The sequence below is a fragment of the Drosophila grimshawi genome, unplaced genomic scaffold, assembly GCF_018153295.1.
Source record: "Drosophila grimshawi isolate 15287-2541.00 unplaced genomic scaffold, ASM1815329v1 contig_1367, whole genome shotgun sequence".
In the NCBI taxonomy this organism is placed as follows: Eukaryota; Metazoa; Arthropoda; class Insecta; order Diptera; family Drosophilidae; genus Drosophila; species Drosophila grimshawi.
In genome coordinates, this window is record NW_025062889.1 from 4,999,576 (window position 1) to 5,010,165 (window position 10,590).

A 10,590-nucleotide genomic window follows, 5' to 3' on the forward strand; every position below is an offset into this window, starting at 1 on the left:
TTCCGTTGCCTGCAGCTCTACATGACAGAAATGGACGGAAAAGTCACGTTCCGGATGGTCAGCTGGCAAAAGTAGGGGAGATTATAATGCCAAAAAGTCTGGTTACAAATGACGTCAACACACACACATACAGATACACATATAAGAGCTCATACACTTAAGTGCCCATAAGTATGCGTATTTCTGCGTGACGAAAAAATTGTGTGTAAATGAAGTACTTAAGTGGTGCCAAAAGGATGCTGAATAAAATACACTTGCCCGCAATTCACAAATTGTCAAAAGTTTAATATCTCTCCATTGAATTTGATTTTGTATCAGCTTTTGTGTATCAGAGTTTTATTTACCATTTTTTTATAGCTCTAAAATTATGGAATATGAGGATTTCGCGAATTATTTTAGGGGGGAAGTGAGAGTGCGTGGCCTGATAATTTATATTTCGATCTTTAATGGATTTCATCACCAATATTCGTCTTTAAAATGATGGAGCGTTTCTTAAAAAAGGCCATACTATAATTTGAACATCGAATATATGCAAATATGTATATTTTGAGCCCTTTTGCATGTGAGGGACAAACAGCGTTAATACGTTACTGCAAAATAGGTTTCATTCGGATGTTTTCGCATGCTTGGGCGGCCGTTATGAGGTTAGTTCCTCGACGGACATGAAGCCAGAATCGCCGAGGCAACGTAGTGTCACATAGCCGGATGGCCATATTGTCAGCCATGTGATGGAGCCGTGATGCAAGCTAAAACGTGTCCACGCTTCCGGTGAGAACTGTAGGGCACGACAGACCAGATAGCGGATGACATTGGCGTGGCCAATCAGGAGCAAGTAGGAGTCCTGCTTCTGGTCGGGCGAGGCGCGAAAGAAATAGCGTCGAAAGGCGGCCTCGATGCGTGGCCCGTCGCGGCGATAGGCCCGCTCCACGCTGGCGGCACTGCGCTTCTGGGGCGGATCTGCCGGGCAGGGTGTGCCCTCGGGCAGCAGTTCGCAGCGTTTCATCTTGAGCGGATCAAAGTTAATTTGCTTCAGTATGATCATCGCCGTCTCCTGGGCACGTGTCATTGTCGAGGCCACCACATGATCCCACAATACGCCCATCTCACGCAGCCGCCGGCCGGCACGATGGGCCTGCAATCGTCCCAGATCCGTAAGATGACCGCCATCCGGCGAGGAGGTGTACTTTCCATGCCTCACCAAAACTATGTGACGTAATGCAACGGGTCCTTCCTGACCATCCTCCTGTCCGTTTGACGTTTCCATTAGCTGTTTGCGCTGATCCCAGTCATGGCACCAGCCACCCTTGTTCGAATTTGCAGACTCATCAAACTGGCTTTCGTCCACCTGTCGACGATCGAGCATCCTTAGGCTTCCATACGTCGCCAAGGAGCCGATGCTAAACGCACCCAGCGAATGCCAGAGGCTATGTAGTTTCATTGCTTGCAAATGGGAAATCTTTAAAAGCTGATTTGACATGTAAAACTTGTGAAAAGCCATTTCGAATACTTTTTCTAGATGTAGAAGATGTAGAAACTGTGAAACCAAACGCCATAAGGGAACTACATAAGGAGTTTAGGATTGTTAGTTGCACTTTTATGATTATACTTTTGTCATATCATTGTCGCAATTTAAATCCATTGAATAGCAATTATCAATCGATTTTTATGCCTTGAACCCAATAAAATTGGGTAAAAAGGCTATATTGGTTTCGTCCAAATGTATGTGACAGACAGAAGGAAGCATCTCCGACCCCATAAGGTATATACATGTATATTCTTGATCAGGATCAACAGCGGAGTCGATATAGCCATTTATTTTTGAACACACGGATCTTAGAGACTATATGAGCTAGAGAGCAAATTTGGAATATAGGTTCTCGTATATCCGGTGCAGAATGAGCTTGCTTTATTTCATCGATAGCTGCCTCCGATTCTCGAATATCGATACATTTCGATTTCCGATAGCAATAAGTAAGACAATCTTAAAGGCAGAGGCTTCTTATTAATATATAATATGAATATGCATATTATTGATCAACTGCCCGAATTTCATCAAGATCGGATAAGAAACAGCCAATTATATTCAGACTTGTGTAATTATTGAAGTGATGCAATTCAAAAGTGTTTTCGGCTTTTGCATTTGAGCTTGAAACTTGAGACTTTATGCAGATTTGTCTGTCTTTCGTCGCTGTTTGAAGCGCACTGTTGATTAGCATTGGAAAGTGGACTTGTGGGATTGTTAAGAGACTTTGCTTGCCAACTTGATGTCAAAGTTATTTTTCCCCTTGGCAAAATACTTATGAGCAACTTTGGAACGCAGAACTTGGCGCCTTGCACAATCAGCAAACCGAATCCTAGCAAGTTTGAAAGGTATTCAGTGTCAGTTGTTGAGCTGATCGACTACAGAATACCCTTAAGCTGGAATACAGTGTATAGATAAACTTTTTTATAATAATTATATCGAAAATCTGAACTTATCTCTAAAATAATCAACATTGTTTTCTCAGCTATAAACTGACAAATCCCAGCAAGCTTTGCGAACAATCTCTTCTTATTAAACTCACCTTTTTCTCTTATTGACACAACCGGACAAGAGTAGCAAAAGATTCATAAATCCTTTACTGCTGCAGCCCATAAAAAGTCAAAGGCCTATCATCAACATTTTCGCTGGTTAAAATACTTTTTGCCAAGTTTCTGGTTCATTTAATTTCGCCTGCCAGCATGAAAATCGCAAAGAATTTGAGCCGTCGTTAGGGCCAGAGGAAAATCAGTACTCGGAGTGGGTTATGGAATACAGACATATCCACAAGTGGCTGGCCTTGGAAGGGATTCACTTTTGCGCTCAGTTGCCTGTCAGATTTCGACTTAATGAAGTTCCAGCAACTTTGGCATCTTGTCCGGGTCACAGTTCCAGCGACAGCGGCAGTCGTAAGAAAATTAAATTAAACGAATGAATTGACAGCACACTGGGAGAAATTGATGTGCGTCAGAAGTAAGAAAACACTGTTGGGCATTTGAGCGTTGAATGCAAGTACGAAAAACAATAACTAATTCTGAGTTCAACTTTAAATTGAGTTGAATCTTTTAAATTGTTGGCCATTTGTATTTTTCTGAGTGTAGTGCTGAATGTGTGAACGCAGTGTAAGATTGAGCTACAAAATATGCACAAGGCGAGGCTTATTGATGCGCATAAGAGTCTCATCAATGGCAAGGTGGCGTATATAGAATGTGGTTGCATTTGTCCTTGTGGCGCCTCTTACATGCGCTTTTGTGAGTTACTTGCATTCCGCATTCACACATACACACACACACACACACACTCATACTCGCGTATTCACATTCACACATTCGCCAAGATACTTTCTCCGATAACTTTTTGTCGGGTTGTTAAAGTAAGCCACTTACCGTAGCCATAAAATAGACCAGCGCACATTGTTAGTCCCTTTGTATGACCTAGAATCGTAAATCTTATAAGATACGACATCTATGTGAATACTACTAGCGCATGCCACGTGTGCATTATATATATATACATATGTGTGTGTTGGTGTGTGTGTGTGTGTCAGGCATGTCAATTTAAAGTTGTAATTCGACTTGAGATCTCGTTGAGCTGCCCGCCCAAGGCCAGTGTAAATTGCATAGAAATATTACTTTTAGATAATTGCATTTGGCTTTAAGGATTTTAGGCGAAACAACAAAGTAAATGTGTATAATAAATAACAAGAAAATGTTAGAGATTTAAGCTAGATTATGAATTCATTAAGCTGCCTCAGTGTTGATTTTCTATGAGTGTAAGTAAGTATTATGAAACAGATAAGCTTATTTTAAGAAAAGCAATCGGATTGTCACAGGCAAATAAGTTCCATAAATGTCTCATAAATCATTTATGGAACTTATTTGCCTGTGCCAGTGAACACTTATTTTAATTAAGACCCAATACACTCATTACAATAAATGATTTATATATTTGCATGGTTAGTTTCCATAATTGTTGGCAACTAAACGCGCCACATGGCATGGGGCATGTTCTGTGGTCGATAAGTCTCTGCCAAGCAGTCGTATCCTGAGAGCTGGTTTTTATTGCTAATTTGGGTGTTAGTGTGTGTTGTGTGTGTGTTGTATTGTAAACAAATGTTAAAGTCGGCAAATGGGAGAAAGGCAATGAAAGTTAAACAATGTTTGCGGCGATGTTTTCCTTTTACGCAAATAATTTCTTGAATTTGCCTCCAAGTGTGCCTTGGGGCGTTGTGTCCTTGACACAATTCCAGGCGCTTGTTTCTCCCGACTGACACGCCCACTAAAAAACCCTCCCACCCCACTTACCCCCTCCCAGCCGACATAGCCACATAAAAGCACAAAACTTTTGATTTTGCCAGCAGATAATTTCAGTGAGCCGCCGCTGAAGCGGCAAGAGTCAAGTGCGGACGAGCCGGGGATAGCCGTTAAAGGAGGATGGGGGAGGGGGTGTGGGTGCGCGGTTTTTTGCCACTTAAAGTAATGCAACGTTGGTAGATAAAGTGCAAAAGGCAAATGAATGCAAAATGCGACAAGGCAAATAAGGAAATCAAAATGGCAAAGCGAAATAAGAGGCGAGCGAAAATTGAACATCCTGCTGCAGGATGTGCCGGACGGAGGAGAAAGCACACGAAGGACATCGCTGCCCCATCTATGACCACAAAGTGCGTCATAATTATGGGGCAACCGCGATAAGCGAGTAGATGGCAACAAGACGCACTACTTCCAAAGGACTATACATTTCTCTTAGGTGGAAAGGCACAATTGATGCCAAGGACTGTCGTTCCAGCTGCTCGAGCTGCTGCACTTGCTGCACAACACAGGGTAACCATAGCCATAACTGACCCAATCTCAATGCTCCCCAGCCACTTAGCTGGGCACCCAGTTTTTTTTTTTCTTTTTTTTTTTTGTGTCCTGCGCCACTTTGCGCAATGAGAAATTTCCGTTTGTCCAACTATATATTTTCTATTTCTCTTTTTCTGCAGTTGAGAGATGACATTTTTGCAAATTGCCATCATAATAATAATCAAATTCGTGTAAATTTTACGCAAATTCAAGAGGGAAATGGTGCCACGCCCTGCCAGCCTCCTAGCCCCCACCCTCCCAATCCCGACCAGTGGCACATTCAGGTCCTCCATCCTCATCTCGGACGCATTTCGAGTTAATAGCTTTTTCGTTTTAGTTGATGTTGATGAAATTGAAAACATAAACTAAAACTTGCAACACAAAATTTGTACACTCTGTAGAGAGAGCGATAGAGCAAAGAGAGAGAGAGAGCGAGGGATATAGAGAGCGACAGCGAGACAGAGAAAGAAAAGAAAGCGAAAGAGAGCGAAACGATTGCAGTAAGTAGAGAGTTAATGACATTTTCGTTGCTATTAGCAAAAACTGAATTTGTTGGCCAAGTTTTGTTAATCTATATAAATTCTGCATATTTCAAAGAGTAACTAAATATCCACAATACCAGAAACTAATTTAATTCGTAGCTATTAAGTCGGAAATTAAATATTTGTTGTGCCTTTTAACAAGCATAAAAGGCTTCCGTCCTTTTAATGATTTAATACAATTTGTTTATATTTTTCTAAATATTTATATGTTAGTAATTTGTTTCAGTTTAGGTTTGTTTGCTTGTTTGACAAGTTGATCAATACAGATATTCTATGCAGGCAATTTAACAGGGGATCTTTTAAATGGAATACCATTTCTAGGCATAATAAATCTGGCTGGTTGCCCTTAGATATGGGCAGCACAATTAGAAAAGCCAAATGTTTTGCAACACAGCACAAAACTAACAACATTTACAGCAGGCTGAAAGCATAAGATATACGACAAACACACACATGCTTATAATAACACACACACACGTGGCGCACACACACACACACACATGACACACTTAATAGCTCATACGAAATGTTGTCCCTTTGTTGACTGGCCTCGTTTGTTTACGGTTTACTGGATTAATGTTAGTGAAAAACTTGGAATTGCTGTTGCAACAGCAGCAACAGCAGCAGCAGTAACAGCAGCCAATGCTGTTCAGTTTGTTATTTCTTTTGAAGTTAAACAAATCTGCATAAGGTAGAGCCAAAAAGCCGTTAAAATTTATGTGCATAAATGTAGCGCACACCCAGCTACACTCAGACAAATACTATGATTACTCTGCTAACTATATATTTAAAGTAAAATATGACTTTTGTTTGCTAATAATAATTTCAACATTTTGTGAAATATTACATCCATGTCAAGAAAATAAATCATAAATAGATAAACAAATTTCTTATGCTCCTGTTTCGTGGCTGCAGAATGAAATAAACAAATCAATGTTTTATAGACTTTAAATTATTTTAAAATAATCTTATCTCTTACATATAAATAAATGAATGGAAAGCAATAATTTAATTTGTAAATTTTCTTTTATATTTCCCAGTCAAATGATGTTTTCTGTGAGTGCAGCCGCAGCTGGAGTTGGAAGTAATAGTGAAACTGCCGGCCATTGGTCAGCAGCTCTTGTTGACCATATCCGAAAGGCGAACACAAACTTCTGTCGACTTATTTTGCATGTGTTTGCCATAAATTATTCATTTCTGTTTGCCATTTTGCGCATAGCCGTATTATATTTTATTTGAATTCTTGCTCTTGGTGTTGTTCATTTTTTATTTGTTGTCACATATATATTTATATATATTTTTATAGAGATATATGTAAATGATATGTACATATATATATATATATATATATATGTGACGAGAAAATTTTAATTGCATTATGCTTGACTAACTAATTGCATTGTCAGAGTGAGTCGAGCTGGGTTCCGTTTCTGGCCTCTTGGTTTGCACAAACCTTTCAGTTCTCGCATTCTTTGCCGAATTAAACTCAAATATTTTGTTACAAAAATACACTTTTTCACTGCAATTGTTGTGAAAAAGGCAATAATTTGTGTGTTAACCATAAGCTGCAATAGCTTTAAATCAAATTTTCAACTCAAAATCATAAATTGAAAATGCATTATGTTTAAGCACACGCATCACCACCGCCACCATCATTCCCTACCCAGCCCTGAGCCACAGAAAGTACACGCTGCTCCTGGTCATAAACTGAATATCATAGAATAAATGGCACACAAGTATTGCAAGTATAGCCAAAATGCGGCAACGATTGTCTAACTAAATGCAATAAATATTCATGTTGAACAATCATAATTTAAATATAGTGGTGCTTAAATCAAATAACAAAAGGCACAAGAACTGAGCACACACACACACATCCGTTTCTGGTATGTCGATTGAACCATTGTTCGGAGCGTAGGGGTGGGTGAACACATCAGACTGCCACTCGTTGTGGTAAGCACGAAAATTCAATCTTGCAATGTGTTTTAACAAACTCACCCAGTAAAATTTATGATATTTTAAGTCTTTGTTTTTGAATTACCCTTTTTAATTTATTTCTAATTTTTATATCTTAATTTTTTTTTGTTTGTTCTTAATTAAATATAATTTTTTTTATGTTTTCCTTTCGTTACTTGCACATAAGGCAGCCATGAAAGAAGTTAAGTAATAAATTTTGTTTGTGTGCGTTGAAACTTAGATAAGACCACAAATTTGCCATGCAAAGTTTTGACCCGTAAATGTCCAGCCCAAAACATAGTTTTGTTTCACAAAACCAAACCAAAAAGAAAAAGAAAAACATGGAAAACATGAAAATTCACAAGCCCTTTTCCACATTCATAAGTACGGGCAGTTAAGCAATGTATTCCATGTAGTTGAACTTCAAGAGTTGCCCAGTTGCATGCTTGTGTGTGTGTGTGTGGCTATTTTTTATGGATGTTGCATAATCGATTGAAGATTGAAGTTGACTGCAGTCACGATTTTCGAATGGAAATCATATCAGTTGAAGTTTTGTATTCACGTACTTGGACTTTGATTTGAGAGTTGCGGAAACATTCATAAAATGAGGTTGAAATTATTATTATGATAAAGTCAGTCGTGATAAGTGAACAATATTCATACGCCGAGCTGCAATCCGAATCGTGAACATATTCAGTAAAAAAGTTAACTGAATCTAGTGTTGTGACTTAACCTATTTGCACAAACCGCATCATGTACTTAAACTTAATTCGAGCAGTTAGAAAAGTTAAGTTTGAAAAATAAAAATCAAAAAAAAAAAGTAAAATTCGGAAATTCAACATCCGATGCACAAGTACTAAAGTGCTCTGGCAGAGGCGGAGACAGACAGGCAAACGAACAGACGGAAAGCCCAACTATCACAAAACTAAACTCAACTAACGCAAACTCAACTCAGCTCAGCTCAGCTGAACTGAACTCAACTGAACTGAACTGAACTGCATCTGGGAACAGCAACAGAAACAGGAATGAAAATAAAGTGCATCAAGTCACACACACTCACACATTGTGAGTAAGGTTAGAAAGCACATGGCGGAGCCGGGTTTGGGGGCATTAGCTGATGATTCGCTGACTGCTTGGAGAAGATGTTCTCGTCTTATCCGCCAGCTTGGCCAACGATGCAGACGGCTGAACAAGATGAAGTAGATTGTTGGCAGAGGGGGGTGGTGGGGTCGGATGGAGTTAGGCATGAATGAATGAATGGCGAATGGCGATGGTTTGGCAACGGTGGCAAAACTGGCACCAGTGCGATTACAAGAACAATTAGAAGCTGTGCTTGCCCCAAAAGCGAAGCCAAGCAAGCAAAAAGCAGACGGAGGATAACCAAAATAATGTGACAAGGCTAAATGGCGTAGCTGACATTGCAAGACTACCAAAAATCCCAGTAGCAGCAACGACCAATTACATTTGGCTGCTGCGTGGCAGGAGGCAGGAGGCAGGACGTGCTTTAGTGGGTCACCGCCTTGGCAAAGCATTCACGACCTGCAACTTTCAAAGTAAGCGAAACTTTTGTTAGTTTTAATTACTTTAAAACCTAATTGTGTTGCATTTGTGCAATCTTTAAAAGCAAACTTAGACGAATGCATTGCATACCAAGCAGCCAATTGCGAATGCTGCAAAGCCCCAAGATCTAATTGGGTGTGAAGAATTAATCGAGATACCTTTGGTAATTCAGTGCCAATATGGCTACAGTAAGCAATACAACAATGCACAGCATTCATTATAGTTCTCCTCTAGTCGACTAAATGGAATTCGAGTAACATGCACTCTTCAATCGATTTCGATTATGCCAAGCTATGCAAATTGTCTATAAATATACATGCTGGACCTCCTCATTCTTACGATATCTCACATTATTGAACAGTTGCCTGGTGTAATTTGAAATTCGATGTGTGTAGAAGCTGATAGCCTTAATTGCATACAGAGTTGCGCCTGCTGCTTTCCCTACTTAATCGACTGCCCTTCGGCCTTAGTCCTTAGAAATGCATAAAAAATGCAAATGAACTTTGTTGAAATTGTGCAAATTTATGTAAAATGTCCTGGAACAGACAGGCTCCTGTTCAGACTGTGGGAATCTCTGAAGGTACTGTTCCATTTCCCAAGTTGTTGCGTTCAGTATAACAGTTCTAATTTTTATGCGCAGAGCTGATAGGGAAAACCTTGGCGAGTTCAACTTCAATTTCAGTTGTCGCATAGCAAATGAATGCAGAGGTTGGTTTTGTTTTTTTTTATCATTTATTATTTATTTTATATTCAAAATTCTTGGGAAAGACATAGGCCATATGCCTTTTTATTCAATATTGAATCACCTTAAGATCGAGCTCCAAATTGCTCTTAAATACATTACCATTTATAGTTATATTGCATTTTAATTTTAACAAATTTAATATAAGTGTCTTTTTTGTGTGTTTTCTTATACGCATGAGATACTTAATTATAATTAACTTATTTAATAACTGCTAATGGGAGTTATTCGCACAGAATTGCAAAAGAGCAGGGGATTGCTTATATTTAAATTACTTTTGTTACTTTTGGCATTATTTGGCACCTTTTCGGTACATTCTGCATTCTCATGCAAATACTTCACGCCAACTTATAGCACTTCCAATGGCATCCGCTACATGCCGCTGTTCTCAGGTTTTGGGTGTCTTCCTATCGCTCTTTGCATAATGCGGCCATGTAGTGCAAATGAAGATAAAAAAAAATGGAAAACAAAAAAGACGTCTGGGAACTTTTGTTTAAATCCACAGCAGCGTCTCTCTGCTTGTCAGCTCGCCTGCTGCTCCTTCGGCAAAGGATATCCACTTGTGAGGTGGAAGCACTTCTCGCTCAGCTTCTCCTCCCGTTCCCCCACTCTAGCTCTTGCTAGTCCCCAAACAATTTGTACGCCTCAGTGCGCCCGCATTTCTGGGCACTTAAGTTTCTATATAGTATAGTAGTATGAATGTATGCGCAAATAGTAGCTATATAACGAGTGCGAGCCTGGAGTCAACGCTAATTTTTACCCAGCTCTGGCTCATTTTATTCTTTATGCCATTGAACATTTTGTGAATGGAGAGTGTTTTGCATTTCTCGTTAGAGAAGTACAAGCAAAAAGGAGACAGCGCAACCCGTGATGAGTACAATTAGCAATTTGCATAGTAAAAACTAAAGAAATCTCCTTATTATACTGTAC

General features: G+C 39.4%; 1 protein-coding gene across 1 annotated transcript; it reads right to left on the minus strand.

Moving 5' to 3' along the window:
* Positions 1–264: 264 nt before the first annotated feature.
* Positions 265–1,459, minus strand: LOC6559673 (serine/threonine-protein phosphatase Pgam5, mitochondrial). The gene has a single exon (XM_001985747.2). It carries the CDS (start codon positions 1,436–1,438, stop codon positions 638–640), a length of 801 nt encoding a protein of 266 aa, XP_001985783.1. The 5' UTR covers positions 1,439–1,459; the 3' UTR covers positions 265–637.
* Positions 1,460–10,590: the final 9,131 nt, after the last annotated feature.